This window comes from Pelobates fuscus, chromosome 1 (genome assembly GCF_036172605.1).
Source record: "Pelobates fuscus isolate aPelFus1 chromosome 1, aPelFus1.pri, whole genome shotgun sequence".
In the NCBI taxonomy this organism is placed as follows: Eukaryota; Metazoa; Chordata; class Amphibia; order Anura; family Pelobatidae; genus Pelobates; species Pelobates fuscus.
In genome coordinates, this window is record NC_086317.1 from 317,035,390 (window position 1) to 317,059,719 (window position 24,330).

A 24,330-nucleotide genomic window follows, 5' to 3' on the forward strand; every position below is an offset into this window, starting at 1 on the left:
GTGAACTGTTATATATTTCTCCTTAGAGACTCACAATTAGTGTGGGCGTGGGGGGGAGGGATATGTTTTAGAAGTTTTAACATCATCCATGCATGATAAGATAAGATTATTACGTCATGTTTTATAGCCATATCTAGAGTTTACATTGCCCTAACTGTCCAACTCTCCGAAATGTTTAGAAGTAGGCAGTTTTGAATATAAATCAAACTGAAATGGATGTAATTTTGAAGGAACAATGCGGGGGCTTGTTTGACATTTCCCTCTGTGTAGCACTCTTGCTAATGCTTTGTGTAGGTGAACTATCCCGGGTTCTAACTGTGCAGAACATTTCCTGAATTTGTTCTTTGAATGGCTTCAAGAAAGCCAAGTACCGGAAATGCCACACACTTCTCTAAAGGAGAGACCATAAACGGTTCATTTTCCAGATAATTACACTGGGTCATCATATTAACTGCCTAGTGACCCCAGTGATCATTTAAGTCTCTCCACCAATATGAATAAACCTTTAACACAATTACCAAGGAAACCGAAGCTGCAGAATGCATTATGTCTGAATAAAATGCTAACTGAAACAAATAATATACTAGATAATATGTACAATATAATAGAAGATAATAGAGGTCAGTGCTTAGAAAAAGCCAAGTGATTGTGTTTTGGTCAATCTACATCTATGGTGGCAATCTGTTGCGTTTCAACTATTGCCACATCAGGTCAATCCCTAGCCTTTTAAACACTGTTCTCATTTTGGCAGCCATCCCTAACGATGAAAATAGCTCTGGTTTCCTTTGCACGGAGATATTACGGACAATAGCAGATTTTTCTAGAGATGCCCTGCTCCCCAGTCCTTTATCTAGTGGAATCTTTATACTGTGAATGTGATGTGTCCGTGTCAAGTTCTGCTCACATGCACAGATGCCACCGACTCCATCACTCCGCCTCAATTTTTAAGGCTCATTTAGTAACTGCGAGGATACCAAGTATTGTATGACTGGATCACATGAGCAGTTAATGTACTGAGCTCTCAGCTCTCAACAACTTCACACTTCACAGAAAGCTCTCACTTAAGAGGCATTGCACCCCCTTCGTATCTGTGCTGTGGGATGCTCTTTTTGGAGGGTCAATTTTCCTGGGCATTGGCACATGTTGAGATTAAATGCCTGGGATTCAGGAATATGTTGCTTATGGATCTAAATCCTTCCATCCCCGTCTTTGCACACATAGAAGAAGGCAGGCAGACTCCGGAGCTTTGATGCTTGCTGAAACTGGAAGTGTTATTATTACTCTTTGGAAATAGGTGTTTCCTTCATCCAATGTGCCTTCTGTGCTTGATTGCTTTGGAACACCAGCTGTAACACTACACACAAAACAGGCGAAGGTGCACAGACACTTAGTGAAGAAAGAGGGTCAGCTTTATTCCAAAACAACTGACGATCAACAACATTTGGTTCGGAGAGAAGGATCTTGCACTGCACGAATCTAGAGCTGGGGAGGGAATCTGCCTTATTTTCGCAACTATGGAATTTTTTGCAAACATTCTAAGCGAATCGCCATCCCTCGGTTTCTAGAAGTGAGGAACGGATCTAGAGAAGATTGAGATCTGGAGAGTCTGGACTCCAGAACTCGGTGCTCGGTCATTTGTGTCGTTCACCTGGAGAGTCCCTTGCAGTCATGTCTTCTAAGCTCCTTGTGGTTTTCTTCTTATTATCGATATTTCAAGCCTGGTAAGTCTAGAGAAATGTTATATAGCTTCCTGTGTACTGCCAGACCGTGTTTAGTTGCTGTGTTTTCTTTTATTTGCCATTTAACAGTGAAATCACTTGAATCATTGTTCAAAGCAACACGACCCATGTGATTGATCGTTCTTATATTAACAGGGAAATGGCATCGGGGCAGCTCAAAGATATGGACGTGTTCTTTATATGTTGTCAGAGAAAGTTGCTCACTTAGTTTATTGGTTGCGTTTATAGCAAGAGAGAAATAACTGAAGTGTTAGTATTCGTCTCCACTTTATCCCCCCCAATTAAAAAAAAAAAAAAAAAAGTACTGCATATGGGCATATATGTATACATATATATTGTGTGTGGGTATGTGTGTGTGTGTGTGTATAAATACATCAATCAATAGATACATAAGTCAATATATAGATTAGGTAAATTATAGATATATAGACAGACAGAAAAACAGGTAGATTTGTTGTCTACCATGCTAGCTTTTTTGATTATGAGCTTGGGTAACTGAAATAGCATAGAGACCAAGTTTTCTTAAATGGTGTTGCTTTATAGTGTATATCTGTATACAGTATAAATGTACTGTGTTCTCACAATAACAATTGCTAATTACTTGGCATAATTTTGCAATGTGACTTTCTTAGAAAGCTAATTCTTAGCATGCATCAATTACACAAAATCTTTCTATCTATCTATCTATCTATCTATCTATCTATCTATCTATCTATCTATCTATCTGTCTGTCTGTCTGTCTGTCTATCATGTAATAGCAAGCAAGATTGCTATATAGAAAACACAGCTGTAATTGCTGAAAATGTAGGACTACATACATGCATTATTGTGATTTGATGCTGCAGACAGTGGAATAATGAATGTATAGGGGGCACTGGTAGGTTTTATATAGACAATATATGTGCAATTTATTGAAGGAATTGAGTCTATGTACTATTATTCACAAGAATAAATCAATTTTAAAAAAGAAAATAAATGAATATTATACTAAAAATGATTGATATGCCTGCTTTGACAACTTTGAAAAAGGAAATTAATTTAGATGCACTACAAAGAGAGGTGTCTGACTGTAATTGTCTTCAAGATACAGCCAAGTGTGGGTGCGTGTGTTTTATTGGTGAAACCCAATGGCAGTGGTATTAGTTCTTTCACACACTCTGATCAATCTTTCTTTTCCAGCTGAGCTACATTACATTTAGTGATGCCTTGGGCAGTGGCACAGTAAAAACTCACCCTAGCTCCTTTTTTATTCACTGTTTTCATCCTGAACTTCATTCAGCGTTGAAACTACAGCTTATGTGCTTCATTAACCATCTCAAATCTAGATATTGCATGCAAATTATACGAATATTTAAAAAAATAATATGTGAATCCATAAATACTCTTTGACAAGTGATGCTAGCATTATACAGAAGAACTTAGTTTTACACTAAACATAGGCTTAGCTGTTATCTTTGATAAAAGATATCTTACCCAACTTACCTAGTATGAAGTAACATTATATCTACATGTATCTTATTAACAATGTTTGGGTTTGAGAGATTAATATAACAAAACTACTGCCCTTTGGTTTATTGCAAATGTTTACATTTTATTACTATTTACTACACTGACTATGTAAAATCTACATCTTTATTTTCTAAATTAATTCAGAATTGTTAGAAATTGATAGGATTGCACATGTATGTCCACAATTCGCAAACTGGAAATATACGTTGAGGAATTTTACCATTTCTGGTATTTCTTGTCTAATATTTTAAATTTCATATTCAATTTCCATGAATTTGACTTTTAGTAAATTACCCATGATTGTGTGTTGCAAAGAGAGACTGGTGTAAGATATGCTCTTTATAACAACACCAGGAGGAAACACCATTAGACCACAAACAGTCTGAGAAGCCATACTGGACTAATATCAAGTTGTAGGTTTCTATATGAACCATACAAGCATTAGCATTGTATAATTGTGACATGTACAAACAGTAGAATTATTGTTTTTTTTGTGTTTTTGTTTCTCTTTTGTTTTTCTGTTAAAGATATGAATGAGAAGTATTTTCAGTTTTTATTAAAAACAAATACGATAACATATGCATATTATAAGTATGTCTTTAATTGAAGATATGTAAATGGTGTTTATTGACTATGCCATTACACTGTTGGAAAATCTTTTATTATAAAATGGTTTTATTTATATATATATATATATATATATACTAATTTGATTCTGATTATGCCCAAACCATTTGAAGTAATATGAAGTAAGAGGAAATACACTCAGTTTAATTCATGAGGATTGCCTCTATGAACTAATTTAAAAAAAAAAAAAAAAAAAATCACATGAAGGACAATGTTGTATTCAGAGTTATTAACTAAACTGAGAATTATTGGGAATTGACAAGGAAAATTAAAATTACAGGCCAAAAAAGGCAACCTAGAAAAAAATGTGAGTTTGAAAATATTTTAAATTTTAATTTTGGCTTAATTCTATTAATTTCCTGATAATCTCAGATTTAAAACATGATCTGAAAATAGTGTATTTTAACTGATATCGATTTGAAGCACATATAATGAGATAAAACCCATTATTTGCAGATGATTAGAAATCTATTTTTATCACAAACACACTATATTTAAAAAAAAATGTTGATGTTGAAACTCTCATATATTTTTTTGCAGTTCCATAAAAATTGATGATGAAGAATATGAAGATTTAACAATTAACCAAAAATGGGTATTAGCCCCTAAGATGCAAGATACCGATGCTACCCTAATACTCTACAAATTACTGAAAGAGTATGACAAGAAGCTGAGACCAGATATTGGAGGTAAGTTTATGCATAATCAATTTCACAAATGTACAATTTATAAACTTAATAGTAATGTATGCATCTTACAGTCAATAATGTGAAACTGGCATATTTCTAACTCTTTAAAATAAAGGGTTTTTTTTTCTTACTGAATCAAAGAGTTTCAGAGTACAATTGTTGAAGAAAATACAAAAAAGAGTGGGCTGGCATAATTAACAACCACAACAATTAGCAAAATAACATAGATTAGAAATACTTATAAGTTATTACATTACCTATAATATATTGTTGTATCACATACACACACAGTGTAGGCATCATTTATATTGCTTTAGCTGATGTTGTGCTTGGAAAATGAGCTTTTCTGGGTGAGAAATATAACCTGTTATTTTTAAAAGAAGGAACACTGAGCTTAAAAAAAAGGATTCTATGTAGTTCATCTTATGAACGAGAAGTGTATCCAATGTTTCACCTTTTATGGCAAAAATAATTCTTATCTTATGTTTGCTTATAGGTGGTTAATTGAGTTTATTTTACTCACTGGTGCCTCCGAAGATATAGCATGTTTTAGGCACTTGTTGATACATGAATGGCAAACATTATCTCTTTGCCCAAAAATAATTATTTTTTTCTATGCTCCCCTTTTTGTTGTTGTTGCGTATTTCCACTGTATTTAAATCCATGGGGTGCCTTTATTTATGTCAAATTGCCCATGGGCCTAGACATTCTATGACAGAATCTCATATATTTGGTATATATAGGTAATGTACATTTTATGGCAAAAATAATTTTTGTCTTATGTTTGCTTATAGGTGGTTAATTGGTTGTATTTTACTCACTGGTGCCTCCGAAGATATAACATGTTTTTGGTACTTGTTCCTATGTGAATGGCATACATTATCCCTTTACCCAAAAATCCAGTTTTCTTTCTACATCCCCTATTTTTTTCTTTGCATATTTCCATGTATTTCCACTTGATTTAAACCCATGGGGTGCCTTAATTTATGTCAAATTGCCTATGGGTATAAACATTCTAGGACAGAATCTCATATATTTTGTATACATATGTAATGTACTCTCGGTAATCTTACCTCACTTTGTAAAGGATTACACTGCTGTGTCAAAACAAGTGTTCACCAAAGTACACTTGTTTTTGGACATTTTTAATAGCCCCATGAACAACAAAACCCTATTGTGCTATAAGACAGGTCATAAATAAACTAAGATTTATAGTCAAAATATTAAAAATATCAGAGCTAATGTAGCATGGTTTAAATGCTGATATTGGATATTGTGATATGATAATGTTGCTTCATTCATACAATCAACACCATCATTAACACAAGTGTTATTTATAACAATACTGCAAAGGTGGGTAGGTTAGAGGAAGGTTAGGGCAGCGGTTAAGGTTAAGGAGGCGACTAGCATAAGGCTATAGTTGAGGAGTCTGCAGCATTAATGGATGTTAGCATTAGGAAGTGCTTAGGGTTAGGTTTCATAGGGTAAGATAGACCTGGGTTTTAAGGGAACTACTATGCAGTGAAACAAGCATGTTTCTTGGTCACCCCAACCTTTAGTTTTCCCTAATCTTACTCATCTCCTAAAAATAACTATATCTACCCCTAAGTCTACATCATGGGTAGGCTACTGTATTGCTCATCATTACATTACCAAAACGAACAGTGTACTTGGCTCTGTAATGACACTGATCATTTTAAGTTTTAATGCAGCCATGGTATTTTTAATGTGACACCTCTATAGCACTACAAGGTTTTTAATGTTAACATTTCCAAGTCAACATTTCTAAAGCTGTCATGAAGACAAGTAACCATGATCAAATATTTATGTTTTTCTTTTTATTTCTTTCTTTTATTTAAATAACTTTATTATAAAGAAAATTGTATAAGCATTTAGTTGCATGTAGTGTAAATGAACATACATCTCTTTTTATTTCGCCAATATATAGAATTAATATACAGAATTGCTTATTGTTAAGCATTAGTAACATTATTTTTTTTCATTACCAGGTAATGATACCCATTAATCGATGTCGGTAGTTGTTGTGTTGTGATGTTAAAGTTGATGTGTATGTTGAGATGAGATATGATGCATACTTCAATGGCTCCCTGGAGTTTTACTGTGCCAGTAATACCTTTTTATTGTGGAGTAATAAACCTGCAATTTAGAGCTGCTTTTAGTAGACTTCGCTCTCAATACACTCTTCTATTGTAGATTATTTGACATTTTTACTGGTTTAATGAAACTTTCATCACTATTCTAATCTTAAGAAGTGATGTGTTCAGCCTGTAGAATGTTATGTTGCCCACAGAGACATTGTGTAGAATGAAATTGTATATGTATAAAAAATAACTCATTCCATAGAAAATATCACTTGTCTAACAATTAAGAGTGAAAATGCATTGACATAAAATATGATGACTTATTCAAGAGTTTTTCATTATTTTATCACCTTCAAGCATTTTATTGTACGTGCTTCACTCTTCTAGAATTTATAACATGTTGCTTTTATAAAAATTAAGAATATATGCAACATTGAAGGCTGATAAAAATACTACTATTTGTACATTTTAACTATGGCTACCTCAAGGTTGATACTTCTTTGTTTCTGCTAGATAACATTGGACTCTACTACAAAGTCCAATGTCCACATGACTATCTAAATATTTCTCCATCACACCTCAACTTAATATAAAGCTCATATATGCATGTTTCCTATTTATATATATTCCTCCTTGACATTAATTACAATTTTTAGATTGAATGTCTTCGTTATGTGGATCCATTATTTTGCTACAACTAAATTAATCTGCAGACTCTGTTTTGACTATGATACATGACATAATTTAGTATAATCTCAAAATTGAAATATTGTTCCTTAAATCTTTGTCAAAATAATTTATTAACAATTTATAATTAATTACTCTATAAATACTGAGGTGTCTTGATTGCAAATTGTTTCAAGTTTTAAAAGGCCCCATTGACCATGCAATCAACATCTTTTAATCAACTGCCAAATTGTTTAAAATCCAAGAAATTGTATTAAATCACTTTGTGATTATTATTTAAGTGATTACACAAATAGATCATAATTATTGTACTTATTTTAAATAATAACCTGAAAATGCATGCAACAGGTGTACATTTTACAAAAAATCTGGTTATAAAGCATGTGTGTAGGTTTATTATTGCAATCAATATTAGTATGCTACCTAAAAAGAATAAGAATGAGGGGGTGCATGTACAAAGTCATTTAAATTCTCAATAGAAAAGGATTGACCAGTGATGGTGCAAGGGCATGAGCTATACAACAAAACCAATTCTTTAAGCAATAGTTGTGTTGGTGCTTAGAATATATCTTTAAAGATGTGTTAGGGATTTAAAATGGTGACCGACAGAAAGACAGATAGATAGATAGACAGAAAGACAGATACTTTAATAATTGTGACAGAGTATCTCTAAAAGGTCAGGTTTCACACTGTAATAAACTGATGTGTGGATGCATTGATGTCACAAGAGTGTAACAGATTCTTTGTTTACCTTTAACTCATGACTGAAACATGTTTAGATTTAGAGAGCTGTAGTCTTCACTTTGCATCCACAAAGACTCCAACAGATCATGTTCCAGTTCTCTCACATTCTTGTAGATGTCAGCATTGTCACCTCCCAAATCACTCACTACTGTTCTCCAAAGTAGAAACCCACTATACAGTGTATAAATATATATATATTCCCCACAGAGACATTGTATAGAATGAAATTGTATATGTATAAAAATAATTTATTCCATAGAAAATATCACTTGTCGAAAAATTTATTTTTCAGAAAAGATGAACAAATGAACTAAAAATGTAAGTAGCACACATTGATAAATTAAAATCACCAAAATATCAACATGTTGGGGTTGTTTGTGTTTGTTTTCGATATATTATATTAAAATAAGTTTATTAGTGGAGTGCTGGAATGGAATGCTGAACAAAATTAATAAAAATGCATGTGTTCTTACCATCCAAGTGTGGAAAGGTGGGTTCCTCACCCACTAACAACTTGAACACAGCAACACCAGATCCCCAAAGGTAATGAAGAGGTGAGTAAACGTTAAAGCTTTATTTCTTCTGATAATATAATTGTCAGTAAAGGATAGTGACAATAGGCAGGGCACATAGATGGAGACACTTTTTAAATATGTGCCTGCAAGGCACTTCCTTCAAGACATACAGGGAAGGAGACGCTTACACATTTCTTGTCTGCAAGTAACTTCCCCAAGGTCTCTGGAAGACCTAACAGTATGTGTACCCCCTCTGTCCCTAGGCTATGGTCACTATGCTGTAATTGCAATTATTAATTTTAGAAGAAGTAAAGCTTAAACGTTTACTCACCTGTTCAGGTCTATTCACTTTAAGGATCTGGTATTGCTGTATTTAATGTTTGATATAGATGTAAATATATTTCTAGCCTCTCTGTGTATTGTTTCAGTCTTATTGTCTGAATTGGAAGTAAAATGTTTCTATTTTGGATTGCTTGTCTATCTATGTATCTGTCTATCTATCTGTCTGCCTATCTATATATCATTTCTTTAGAAAACTAGTCATACGAAACAGAAATGTCCCCTTGAGTACTGGAAAGTAATCTTTTCTAGGTAGAGTAAATGTGAAGATAGGTTATAGGAAAGTGGAAAATCCAATGTACTAGAAACTTTCATGTAAATATAAATAAGAGGCTGTATATGGAAAAGGAAAAATGCATGTCTCTATGAAATGTCTGAACTATAGTGATTATTGTGATGTTGGGGAATTTATGAAGTTCAAGGAATAAAAAAGAAAAAGAAAGCAGAACAAATCGAAATCAAACTCCTTTAAGGTTAAGTGATAGTCAAGGAAACAACGTTCTCCTGAAAAAAACTAAACTTTAAAAAACACAGACTAAAAGGAATCCATGTTTAAAATGGAATGAGGCAAACATTTGATTCTTTGTTAAACTAATTTGCATATGCCCACCACCCAGAATACATACAAACACACAAATAAATATACACAAAATGCAATATACCATGAGAACTGTAGGACTTTTCAAGATACCATCTACCAGTATTTATGTTCTGTGTCTGCGGAAGCACATTTTATCATGTGATTTAAGCTTTATGTGCTTTCTATATTGATGAGCTTCTTGTGAGTTTTCCGTTTTTTAAAGTTTAGTTTTTTCAGTAGAACATTGTTTCCTTGACTATGACTTAACCTTAAAGGAGTTTGATTTCAATTTGTTCTGCTTTCTTTTTTTTTTTTTATTCCTTGAACTTCATAAATTCCCCAACATCACAATAATCACTATAGTTCAGCCATTTCATAGAGACATGCATTTTTTCTCCTCCATATACAGCCTCTTATTTATATTTACATGAAAGTTTCTAGTACATTGGATTTTCCACTTTCCTATAACCTATCTTCACATTTACTCTACCTAGAAAAGATTACTTTCCAGTACTCGAGGGGACATTTCTGTTTCGTATGATTAGTTTTCTAAAGAAATGATATATAGATAGGCAGACAGATAGATAGACAGATACATAGATAGACAAGCAATCCAAAATAGAAACATTTTACTTCCAATTCAGAAAATAAGACTGAAACAATACACAGAGAGGCTAGAAATATATTTACATCTATATCAAACATTAAATACAGCAATACCAGATCCTTAAAGTGAATAGACCTGAACAGGTGAGTAAACGTTTAAGCTTTACTTCTTCTAAAATTAATAATTACAATTACAGCATAGTGACCATAGCCTAGGGACAGAGGGGGTACACATACCGTTAGGTCTTCCAGAGACCTTGGGGAAGTTACTTGCAGACAAGAAATGTGTAAGCGTCTCCTTCCCTGTATGTCTTGAAGGAAGTGCCTTGCAGGCACATATTTAAATAGTGTCTCCATCTATGTGCCCTGCCTATTGTCACTATCCTTTACTGACAATTATATTATCAGAAGAAATAAAGCTTTAACGTTTACTCACCTCTTCATTACCTTTGGGGATCTGGTGTTGCTGTGTTCAAGTTGTTAGTGGGGGAGGAACCCACCTTTCCACACTTGGATGGTAAGAACACATGCATTTTTATTAATTTTGTTCAGCATTCCATTCCAGCACTCCACTAATAAACTTATTTTAATATCATCTATAGAAAACAAACACAAACAACCCCAACATTTTGATATTTTGGTGATTTTAATTTATCAATGTGTGCTACTTAAATTTTTAGTTCATTTGTTCATCTTTTCTGAAACAATTTGTAGCAAACCCCTTTCCCTGGTGTTTTGTTGTCCGTACCTCCTTGTTCGTCTCCCGAAAAGATGGTGTTTGGTCTCCCCAGTTACAACCATTCGAACGCCGACCTCCCCTGATTGTTAACTGCAAATTGGTGATTAACTCAGGTGCTTTCCCTGGGTTGCCACCATTCGTATAACCGAACACACATGGTCCATTGCATAGCGGCCATTTTATCTCCCGACTGCAGGCAGCGGTACTTGGTCATCGAACGTCTGGAACCGTTTTCGGCCTCACGTCTCTGCGAACCCAGGCTGAGATGGCTGCCCAGTATACTTCCTGACCACCCAGACGAAAGGCGTTCAGGAGATAGGATCTACCTAACAGTCAGGGGGAGCATCCGTTGGTGTTTGTGTGAGAACCCCCGAAAGATGACCGGTCGTTTCCTTGATTTCTATGGAACTATTATGGGGCATCACCTTGTGGCCAACTGGTCAAAACTTCATTCTAATGGCATACCTGAACCACCAAAGGGATCTGAGTGCTATTTTGACAAAATAGGCGCTCAGACACAAGCTGTTCTGGAATATGGCTTTAGTAGGGTTTCTATGTTATTAAAATGTATTTTTATTCTAATTTGTAATATTGTGTATGTTTCCTTTATCTGAGAGATAATTGAGTTATAATTTTCTCACTCAATTATCTCTCAGGAACAGAGGATCCTGGGAGGAAAACCCTTGCATTTTGGATGTGGAGACCCCATGCTTGGGGTCAGTGCATAAAAGCCATGTGTGGCCTGAATAAAATCAGTTATATTCCCAGAACTGTGTGTAGTCCAGTTGCTGGGGAGGAGGTGGGCTATTCACTTGGCTATTTCTTTTTCCTGAGTTCCTGAATTCCTGATCATAGCAGAGAGAGAGAGTCCTGGTCAGGACCAAGTCTCTGCTACACAATTTACAGAGAGGTTTTAAAGATTATATGTTATCCTTATCTTGTTCAATTTCTGACAGTGTATAAAATAGTATAATAGAAGCAGAAATATAATTATCCAGGTTATTCACTAAATGGAGAATTCAAGGGGAATTTAATCAAATTTAAGGTCAAAATAGCCTAATTGGAACAATTCTCTAAATCAGTTATAGTTTCTAGCCTTACATTCAAAATTCCCATTGAATTCACTTTGAATTCTTATTTTAGTAATTGTCCCTGTTTATGTCACACATCATACCTGTGACAAAATACATATAAAAAAAATGTCTTACCAGCACTTTCATGCACCTATCATGTGCTACCTACAAACTTTGGTGTAGTATGGGAGGAAGATTGAGGTGCAATATGTATGATTCTCTCCAGAGATACAGAGAATATAATAACAGCAGATTTTCTCTTCAATGTGAAGTTAAATGGGCTGTATGGGCAAAATGCAATGTTTGCATTGCTTTGCAAGTCCAAAACATCAGAGAAAGACACATTTTAACATATCTATAAAATGTGCTACTAATAAAATACACTATATTAGTATACTAAAAATGTGCCTTACCTGCATGCCACTGGTAGTAGCCAGCTTAATGTTGTGTCACATGATTTGCAAGAACATTCCTCTTACTGGAGGTAACCATCGGTTGAATCGATATGTCATGAATCGATTGTTCTACATGCTTCTGAATTTTCTTGAGGTAAAATAGTAAAGTAGCCCTCAACGTTTAAAAAATTTTTTTTTATATATATATATATATATATATATATATATATGTATAAATTGCAGTAATGAATAAACAGCAAGACACACACATTATATAATAGTTAGTGACTGAAATGGCACTCAAATGGCAGATTAAATTTAATCTAGAAAAATGCAGAGTTATGCACTTAAAGAATGCGCAAGAAATTTATACCCTTATTGGAAGCAAATTAGGGATAACAACACACAAGAAGGACTTTGGAATTGTTATAGACAACAAACTATGCAACAATGTGCAATGTCAATCAGCAGTGGCTAAGGCCAGTAAGGTATTGTCTCGCATGAAAAAGGGCATTAATTCTCGGGATGAGAATATCATTTTGCCTTTTTATAAATCACTGGTAAGACCACATCTTGAATATGTTGTGCAATTGTGGGCACTAGAAAGAGTGCAGAGGCGGACTACAAAATTAATAAAAGGAATAGAATATTTTAGCTATGAAGAAAGGTTAACAAATGTAAACCTCTTTAGTTTAGAAAAACGTCGCCTCAGAGGGGATATGATAACATTATACAAACATCTCCGGGGGCCAACACAAACCATTGTGTGTAAAGCTATTCACAAAACAGACATTGCATAGGACATGAGGTCAATTGTTTAGACTGGAAGAAAGAAGATTTAGTCTGAGGCAAAGGAAAGGGTTTTCTACCGTAAGAACAATAAGGATGTGGAATTCTCTGCCTGAAGAAGTGGTTTAATCAGAGTCTGTACATATGTTTAAAACAGCAACTAGATACATACTTGCAAAAACAGAATATTCAATTATATAATTTTTCAACTGTAGGGTAATAGTTTCTTGATCTATGGATAAATCTGACTGCCATTCTCGGATCAAGAGGGAATTGTTTTTCTAGTTTGTAGCAAAATTGGAAGTGCTTCAAACTGGGGGGTTTTGCCTTCTTTTGGATCAACAGAAAAAAAACAAATGTGAGGAAGGCTGAACTTGATGGACAAGTGTCTCTTTTCAGCCTATGTAACTATGTAACTATATTTGATGATTTTTTGAGGAAAAGTAGTGTTGTGTGCCTTCCTGTTCAGTAAATTGTTTGATTTACACATATCTTTCCTGATTTGTTTATAACTGATCTCATAAATGCATACAACAGTCGGATAGAAAAAAGATTATTTCAACCAAAATAAAAAAAAACAAGTTAAATTATTACTTGTCATCCTTCTTTGTAATTAACACTAATCATCGCGGCTTTCATTTATTTGTTTATATAAAAAAATAGAGAGTGTATAGAATTTAAGGACATTAACTTTCAATTTGACATCTTACCCCCTACACATAAACACTATATACTACCAACAAAGCAAGAATAGAATGATCAAAAGTAGGCAAAGATTATTTTTTTATATCCATAAAAATACAATTATAAAATTAATCTATGTGAATGTCCCTGAACAAAAATAATATTGGCAGTACAGATATTCACTTTTTTCACACATCTTTTTCTCCGATTTAGAAATGAATTTTACAAAAAACTTACAAAAAACAAACAAACTTACAAAAAAATGTCTAGAACCATAAACATATGCATATTTCATCTATTTTTTTTTTGTTTTCAAATGCAATTGTTTAAATGGTGGTGTGCCAATTACAAGGTATTTCCAAGATAATAAATGTGTATTGGTTACTGTTACAGTGATTTAATACTAGGTGACTTGTCTAGGAGAGGACATTGGAATTGTTTTTACACATAAGTTATCATACGGAAGGTGCAAGAATTATTACCACTCACTGTCATCACATGGTCAACACCAGATATTACTATCTATGGGTGCATGTTGTGATGTAAAAATGATCTGCACCATATAACAGACCTGATAATGTGACTTGATGATCCATATCACAGATTACTGTTATATTTGGTTGTTATCTGTTTTAACTGCATCATTCTTAAATTTTATTTTCTGGGCTGTGTTTTTTCCATTATCAGGCAACTATATTCCTCACATTGTGAAAATGGCAAGTGTCAGTAAATTACTACATAACACGTAACTAATATATTCTATATGAGGAAAATGACTGAACAGATGATCACCTCATCTGTGCTAAAGCAACTGTGTCTGACATGGAAATTTTCATTTCTTTATAAATTATGTTCAGTGAAATGAAATTACAAATAATTGCTGTATATTGCAATAAATTGGATTCTTAATTTACTACACTGATCAAATTATACTGGACCTTGATTATAGATCACATCCTTAAAATAGACTATACTTCAAATGAGCAGTGTACCTTTTCATTTACAAGTATCCCTCTAATGTTGTGTTTTTATCCCTTTCCCATTTTGTATCCTTCCATCTTTATTATAATATGTAATTTTTTATATAATGTCTGTGTAACTTTTCTAAAAGACAAAATGAAACTACTTTTAAATCACTTTATCAATCCTTAAAAAAATACCAAAGTGACTAAGCTATAGAAGGTTTCCTTAATAAAATATGATTGCTGCATAGCCAGGAGTGAAAAGTCTAAAAGAGGTCCAAATATATCTATTATAGGTCAGGACCCATAGTGCAATTAATTTTCATCTAATAACATGATACAGGATACCCACTTAAAACTAGAAGACCAAAAACTAACTGTTCCCTGGCCTAAAGCGTTTATCTCCGTATTCTTACGTGGTCAACAAACCTCATGCTGTAGGAAGTGGATAACCATGGGTACAGTTTTCATTTTTTATATGTGTGGTAAACAATTAATCACTTTTTTTTATTAACCTTTATTAACGGCCAGGAGATAAGAATATAGTTTGTAGATTTTTGTTTTGTTTTACAAGACTCTAATCTGCATACCATGAGCAGAGAATATTTTGTTTTTACACACTTTCTAATCTGTACAATAGGGACATTGTTATATTATTTTAATAATTTTTACCAAATCTTGGCTGGAAAAGTCTAGATGTTATATGTCAGGGTCCCCGGTTAAACAAATCAAACCAGGGAAAATACCAATAAGATTTAAGGTTCCAAGAATTGACATGACCACAGAAGGGGACAAATGTGCATCCAGTCTGCTTTGATAACTGTGTATGCAAAACAGCAAATATTTGAACCATCAGACCATATTCTGCTTCCAAATACACACTGTTTTTGAAAAGAAAATATTCTGGAGCATCTTCATAACTGTTTTTCCCAGTCCATCACTCAAAGCCAGATTGGCACTTCCTCTCAGCAGTCAGCATAGTCCTCCCAAGGCTCCCAGACTTTAAGAAAGAGTTCAAATGTGTCTCGTTCTTGTGCTGTGAGTTTATCCATTAGGTGTGCCTCTTTAGTGTTGCAAATGACCTTGTCCATCTGTGGCATGTCTGTAGCCAGAAATGTTGATACCTGTAGCCATGTCTGTGCCATTGCTCTCCTAGCTGCCAGATTGATTTTATATACTAGTTTTTGTTCTTTGTTGGTCAGTCCGTCCACTGGTTTTGCTATAAGGAAGGTCCATGGATCTGTTACTATTGGTCTGTGTAGGGTCTCTGTCAGGAGTTGGGCTATCCCGTTCCAGAACCCCACCGCTTTCGGACATGTCCACCACTTATGTAGGTATGTTCCTTTCTCCCCACACCCACTCCAACATGTGTCTGTGGGTGTCTTACCCATTCTAAATTGTTTGACCGGTGTGGTGTTCCATCTCATGAGTGTTTTGTAGCATTGTTCTTGATGTAGTATGCAGATGGAAACCTGCCTCCAAGATGTCCTGCCAGTCCCTGTGCTCTAGAGTTTGGTGTAGGTCTGTTTCCCATTGTGAGACATATGTAGGTGTTTTATCGCTGCTGTCTGGTGCACTTAATTGTGTGTATAGAAGTGTGAGGAAGCCGGTATGTGGTTCCTCTGACATGCACAGTTTTTCATAAAAGGTCAGTTTGACCCTGGTCGAGGCCCTCACTTGGGGATGTCTGGCGAAGTCCCATAATTGAAGATATCTAAAGTGGTCCTTAGTAGTCAATGGGGCTTTAGGTCATCAAAGGGTCTGAATGTATCAGCATTGTATAGGTTGTAGTAGTGTTGCAGTAGTAGTATGCATACCTGAATTTTCTATGCCTCGAAAAAAAGCTCTCAACCGGGGTTCAAATGCTTTATTTCTAAAGTATGGCATTAGAGGTGATGGTGTGTATTTTAGGGAATATTTGTGGGCTGTAGAATCCCATATCTGAATCCAATTTAAAATTGATGGGCAACTAGTGCAGATCTCAGGCCTATCTGTTCTGGGAACCCAAATCCAGAACTCGGAGAGGTCTGTGCTCATGAGTATCATTTCTAGATAAACCCATCTGTGGGCTTCTGGTGGTGAGTGCCATTCCACTATTTGTGCCAGCTGAGCTGACAAATAGTAGAGGTGGAAGTTGGGTAATACCAGTCCTCCTCTACTCTTGGGGGTATATGAGGTTTGCCTCTTTCTTGCCAAACTGAATTAATCTATCGCTGTCTGGAGAATTTTATTAGATTTCCTTTAGTTACTTTAATTGGTAATGCCTGGAAGAGGAACAGGAGGCGCGGCATGAGGTTCATTTTTATACTGTGGAGTCGCCCTATACACGAGATAGGTTTCTCATGCCAGGTGTCTAAGTCATTTAGTAGTGTGCGGATTATGTGCAGGGGGTTTTCGGCGTATAAGTTGTTGGGGTTTGTTGTCAATTTTACACCCAGAAATTTAATGGGATGTGAGCTGATTTTCAGTCCAGTCATTTGTCCTAACCATGCAACGTCCGTCTCCAAAAATCCTTAGGGGCATGCCTACCGACATGTCAATATTGATTTTATATCCCAAAACCTATTTGTATGTTCCTAACAGGTCAAGTAGACAAGGGACTGAATCTTTCGGTTCAGTGAAGGTGAGTAGGACGTCGTCTGCATATGCCGATACTTTAATTTCATCAGAATGTATCACTTTAATTTGTGGTTCTGTTCTAATTAGGTGTAACAAGGGCTGCAGGGCCAAGATAAACAGGAGAGGGGATAAGGGGCAACACTGCTACATGCCATTTTTCAGCTCAAAAGGTTAGGGAATTGCTCCAGGCAATATTGTTTGTGCCCTGGGGTTTGATTACAGGGCCCGAACCGCCGCCACGAAGGCCTCTGGTAAGTTCATCGCATTCAAGAGTGTGAAGATGTAGTGCCATTGGACTCTGTCAAATGCGTTCTCTGCATCCAGGGAACGGACCAGAGAAGGCGTTCAAGACCTCTCAGCCCACCAAATCAGGTCGGCTGCCAGTCGTGTATTTTCACATAATTGTCTCGTGGGAACAAAGCCCACTTGGTCTGCGTGGATACATTTAGTGAGGAGGGGATTAAGGTGGGTGACCAATAGTTTGGCATAGACTTTCAGATCAAAGTTTATGAGGGATATGGGGAGGTAATTGGCGAAATTTGTGCTATCTCTGTCTTAGAAGGATCTAGCTGCTGTCTTGATTTCTAAAGGTTTCTAAGTCCTGAGATAAGAGGACTTCTGCCTATACAGTTAAAGCAGGCTCTTACTGCTCTTCCTTTGTGAGTGAGATTTATTCCCCCCCTTTTTTATATATATATATATATATATATATATATATATATATATATATATATATATATATATATATATATATATTTAAGCATACTATCCTATGATTCTTTTTTCTTTGTGTTTGTTTTACATATTTATGTCACCTTGAGGGGTAACCAACGCCAGTGTTGCATATTCCAGTTAAAAATTGTGAGTGTATACTTCTCCCTTTTGGATTTTCACGTATTGCACATTGCACATGCACTTTATAATATATAATTATTTATTAGATTTAATGCCTTACACATAATAAGTATTTTAAAGTTGTAGCACACCTTATTCTTTCGGTAGATACATTATTTTAAAAGTTTTTCAAATGATGTGAATCATTTGAAAAGCTTATACAAAACATATTTCATCAGTGCCAAGGTGAGAACATGGTCAAATGTGACTGCTACTACAATAGCAGACCAGAAAAATAGACTAGATACCCTTACGTGGAAAATATTTCGAACAGGGGTTGGTCAGTACGAGCGGTACCCCATACACTCAGGGCATAATCCTGTGGAGAATCTCCACAGAGTAATCCCTTGCCAGGTAAAAAAGAATTAGGCTAGCTGATGAATCTGAATTCAACAAGAACCTATATGTAAGGAAATGGATACTAGTTAGCAACACATTGGCTACTTAACTGTCTGTTTAGTGAGCTAACAGGCTTTATAATTCTTGCCTAAAATGAACATCCAAACAACAGTGGTATCTGTTAACTAACTAAATATAATAATAATTATTGTCAAAACAGTGGATAGAATAATATCTCTCAATATTTCTTACTTACCTAACAACCCATCTCCAAGAGAAACTCCTTGTTATAATAGCTAATTAAGGCCTGAGCATATGTGCATCTCACTATGTGGGGTGAGGTTAGACTAAATTGTAAGCAATATTATTAGGGGGAGAACACCTAAACTGTTGACTTACTTGCATTAAAATAGTCTGTGTGTGTATGGGTATGGGGGGTCAGTTTGTGTGTGCATGGATCAGTCTGTGTATGTATGGGTCAGTCTGTGTGTGGAGGGTCAGTCTGTGTGTATTGGTGTGGGGGGTCAGTTTGTGTGTATGGGTCAGTCTGTGTATGTATTGGTGTGGGGCGGTCGGTTTGTGTGTGTGGGAGTGGGGGGTTCAGTCTGTGTCTGTGGGGGTCAGTTTGTGTGTATGGGTCAGTCTGTGTGTGTATGGGAGTGGGGGGGGTCAGTCTGTGTGTGTATGGGGATCAGTCTGTGTGGGGGTCAGTTTGTGTGTATGGGTCATTCTGTGAGGGTTGGGCCAGTCTGTATGTGGGGGGTCAGTCTCTGTGTGTGTGTGGGTCATTCTGTGTGGGGTGGGTGAGTCTGTGTGTGTGGGGGGTCAGCATCTGTGTGTTTGGGTCATTCTGTGTGGAGTGGGTCAGTCTGTGTGTGGGGGGTCAGTCTGTGTGTGAAGGGGGTCAGTCTGTGTGGGGGGTCAGTCTGTGTGAGTGTGTGCACGGGTCAGTCTGTGTGGGATGGGTCAGTCTGTGTGTGTATGGGTGTGGGGATCAGTCTGTGTGGGGGTCAGTTAGTGTGTAAGGGTCATTCTGTGTGGGGTGGATCAGTCTGTGTGTGGGGGGTCAGTCTCTGTGTGTGTATGGGTCATTTTGTGTGGGGTGGGTAAGTCTGTGTGTGGGGGGTCAGTCTGTGTGGGGGTCAGTCTATGTGTGGGGGGTCTATCTGTGTGGGTGTGTGCATGGGTCTGTCTGTGTATGTGTGGGCCTGTCTATGTGTGTGGGGGGGCAGTCTGTGTGTGTAGGGGGGGAAATCACAGTGAGTAGATGCTGACTTTCATAGGAAAGCATTGAGAAATACTTTCCTATGGGCGGTTTGAATGCGCGCGGCTCTTGCCGCGCATGCGCGTTCGGTGCTGACGTTGGCAGGAGGAGGAGAGTTCCCAGCTCCGAGTGAGTCCGGCGCTGGATAAAGGTAAGTGTTTTAACCCCTCCAACCCCCTTCAGCCCAGCGGGAGTGGGACCCTGAGGGTGGGGGGCACCTAAAGACACTATAGTGCCAGGAAAATGAGTTTGTTTTCCTAGCACTATAGTGGTCCTTTATATATATATATATATATATATATAATAACTACAGCTCCTTGATAAGCACACAATGCAGCCCCAATACACATATACTCACAATGCAGCCCCTAGATGCACACGCACACACTTTACAGGCCCTTTACACACACACACACACACTCACAAATTGCTATTTTTATTTTAATTTAAATTCACCCAGCTTTTGGAAGAGCTGAGTGGATCTTTCCCTGGTGTCCAGTGTGTCTACTCCCAGTCTTCCTGCAGTTTCTCTCTGCTCCTCTGCGTGCTCTCTGAAGTGATGTCGGGGGTGGAGTGACGTCATGTCACTAAACAGCATGCAAGGGAGCAGAGAGGAACTGCAGGAAGGTTACTGCTCCCTCACACACCATCTCCATGCTCCCCACGGCGGCTGGCTCTAATGTTTCCTGCGCGGCTTAGCAAAGGGCTGACAAATGCCAGGCTCCAGGGTGAAATGTTTAGTCGCCATGGCGACCTGGCACTTGGAATTTGTCAAGCCCTGTGTATGTATGTGTGTGTATACATGTGCATGTATATGCCCCCCTTCTCTTGTCCCTGGCCCCTTATGTGCCCCCCTTCTCTTGTCCCTGGACCCTTTTATAGATTTCTCAGATGCCACGTTGAAGCTAAACTATGATCAGTGGGAATCCAATATTATTGGGACTAGTGCTCGAAAGGTAGTATGAATTACCAAGACAGGATCCATGATGATGATTCACACTCGTTTGCAGGTTGGGACTTGCTGAAACCTTACAATATCAAGATTGAACATCTCCCCTCATCTTCTTTTCAAACATAAAACTGTAGAAAGAGATTCTAACAAGATTGTACATCCAAAGTAACCTGATGATCTGCACAGGAACATCTGCTTCTATCTCCTGAGGAACTCATTAGAGTTTCATAAATTTACTGTTTCAGCTGTTGATATAGAGGACTTATTGTTTAGTGATAAACGTGGTATGCTTCAATAGAATGTTTGATATCTAACTCCATTATTTGAAGCACATACAGTTCAGTATAAGGATTAGATTAGTTTTCAATAAAGAAGCAATAATGCATATGGGGCACTCTAATGGAAAACACCAAAATGTTGGTCTTTGGTGCCAGGTAAAATTCTTGTTCCAATGGATTTTCAAATTACAAGAGAAATGAAACCTCAGCACTCGGCAAAGTAAATCTAATGGTAGTCCATTCAGTCATCCATAAAAGCAGGCCAGGATTTAAAAAAAAAAAAAATTCATACTAAATGCCTGTTGGCAGTGCTAACAGACTCTGGGCAAACAGTGCTTAAAATGTTTGCTCACTTACATAAAAGCAATTAAATAATAATTTGTGAATGTGCATTATACTGGAAGCCAAACGCAGGATTTTCAGGTTTAACCCCTTAAGGACACATGACATGTGTGACATGTCATGATTCCCTTTTATTCCAGAAGTTGGGTCCTTAAGGGGTTAAACAAACTTTAAAAAAAAAAAAAAAAAAAAACGAAATAATTAAGTACAGTAGCTTTATAAATATTCAGTCGCATAGGGTTTTCAAAACAGAAAAATCATCTATTATTATGGATTATATTTACTTATTTAGAAAACAAAAATAATGTCTGCATTTATTTTAGATGATATAATCCATCTGCCTTCTATCCATTATGCATCTCTAAAGCAGTATTTTTGGATTTATTTAAAATAGGATCTTCTGCGAATATAATGAGCATAATTGTTTCTATACCCTGTTGTGCAAACAAAGGCAAGTAGCTCTGACGTAATGCTTGATTTTACAATTTTCTAATATATATGCTCCCTGGTTCTTTTTTTTAAGGGCAGTTGGTAACTACCTTTTTCATATTAAATGCTACATTTTTCAGCCCTTAATTTTATGAATTAATATTTTCTGTTTAAAAAAAGTTTTGTTTAATTGAAAATGTCTAAAAGGAGCCTACTCTACACGAGGTTCAATAATATTGAGTCATGCTAGGATAATCACAATGTCATTCAAGTAACTTTCATTTAATGAATTAAATAAAATCAGACTAGATAACACACTTTCTTTTGTACAACAGGAATGTAAAAAGTTCTAATCATAACGTAACATTAATACTGCACTGTGCAATTGTCATCAGTCGTTTCAGTGCTATACTGCGTATTGATAAGTGCAAAATTCCCCTTTAAAACTTTGCTATGGATGGTCACATTCCTATTGAAGAGGGTGCATTTGCATTAGGTTGCTGGAACTCTGGTCTCGATTGCCTTTGTGCTGAGTGAAAAGAATACAGATGAGCACATTTTAGATATAATAATTATGCATCTTTCTTTCTACCTCCTGGGTGTTTACCTGCAATTTATCAAGATCATTAAACAATCAGGGGTCTCAAGGCAATTAGTGCTTATTGTAAACAAATATGCATTTCCGATGATTTTCCTTTTTTATCAGGTTTTAGAATTCAAGGATCAATCTAGGCACCTCAGAGTGCTGTGGTGGTTATGCTGCCAGTAGTTCCCTGGGGATATGCAACAGTAAGCAGTGAAGCAATTTTGAAATGTTTTTACACCTATCTGGGTCCCTTTGGAGCCTCTTGTTCAGACTTTTTTCTTCATGTTTGCCTATGTTTGGACATAACTCCTTGGAGCAAGGTGTTAGTTGACATTGTCAGGCAAGACATTCCATCCATATAGGTATAAAATAAATATATGCAACACAGAAAAAAGGTGTGGAAATGGGTGGCGCTTGTTCGTATAATCAAGAATAGTTATTTAAAAGCTGCTATAATACACTCATGAGGGTTCTCCAAAAAACACTCTCAACATGCACAAAACAAACAGTTAACCTCAAGTGGGTCAGTATAGAAACTTTCCCACTATTTGGTTAGAGTGTAGCGCTTACAAGTGTATTCCAAAAGTGCTCAAATATATAAATATGCACTTACCATTAAGGGTAATAGCAAAAGGTGTACATAAGAAGGAAAGAAAAAACAGAAGGGGTATATAGGGTAATATTGTATGACCTATATTGGGTTGAATTTAAATATATATACATAAACTCACATTTATTAGAGCCTTATATATGGATATAGGCTCTAAACACTTGAGCATCCGTGCCTTTAAGGTAGGCAACGAGACCGTACTGGTGCAGCTTGCTTTTTTCTCTGTTTGTTTTATAAAATAAATATATGTAATGTGAAATTGGATCTTCTACTTTAGATACATAAATAAAGGAAGCCAGACAGAAGGCGCCCAAAGAACACCATTAAGTGGCCAACCATTTTAAAAAGGCTGACTGCTTACTGTGGGACTGTGCCTGGCCTGTAGACTGTCCTTTTAACATGCACACGGGTATGGCATTTACACTTAAATTATTTTTTGGTCTGCCTAATTTGGTTTGATTTTTTTGTCCTAACATAGACTATTTCCTATTTAGTATTTGTGTCATCAGTTTGATGCAGCTTTATAATAGATGACTAGTGATCTAAATACCGAGGTCTATACCTATTTTAAAATTAATTCAATAATCACAGTATTTAAGATATAATTTAAACAATCAACAATTTTTACATTTATGCTGCAAAACTGATACAGTTTAGCACAACTAGATGTCTTAAGAAGTACAACTGAGTAATATGGTATTGTTATCAAAGATAACATGCTGTTTTCTTTATAGATATACATACTATGCCATAATGCCGTTGCACACATGTTAAAGATAAATATGAAACTGGGAAGAATTAAAGGTACTGAGTTGTATGAATTCATTTGTGTGCCGTGCCTATGGATCTAACGATAGGGATTACACTAATCCTTGCAAAATCACATATATCTGTAGGCATGAAATTCATTGTGCATACCAAAGGATACTTTTAACAGTATCTGCACAGCATGTCCTAAATAAATAATTGTAATGCCTTCTCATGCTTTGTAAAATTGTCCCTCAAGGCATTGAGTTAGGTTCAGTATGCAAAGCATGATGGGATGCATATGCACAGTGCAAATGTGCATGTGAGAACTACAAATAGATCCAAGAGAATTCATAGCTCTCAAAAGAGAAAGGTAGATTAAAAAATGGTCTTTGAGAATTTAAACTGTGAACCTTCTAGATTGTGAAAAAAATAGATATTCACTGGATTTAAAACATCCACTACACAATGTTATATTAAATCATTATGGT

At 36.0% G+C, this 24,330-nt stretch overlaps 1 protein-coding gene across 1 annotated transcript in view; it reads left to right on the forward strand.

The window, feature by feature from the left end:
* The first annotated feature begins 1,010 nt into the window (after positions 1 to 1,010).
* GABRG3 (gamma-aminobutyric acid type A receptor subunit gamma3) overlaps positions 1,011 to 24,330 on the forward strand; it is a 647,580-nt gene continuing 624,260 nt past the window's right edge. The window contains exons 1-2 of the mRNA XM_063444658.1: positions 1,011 to 1,721; positions 4,416 to 4,564. Coding sequence (XP_063300728.1) covers positions 1,669 to 1,721; positions 4,416 to 4,564 — 202 coding nt within the window. The 5' untranslated portion in view covers positions 1,011 to 1,668. The remainder of the gene's footprint in view (positions 1,722 to 4,415; positions 4,565 to 24,330) is intronic.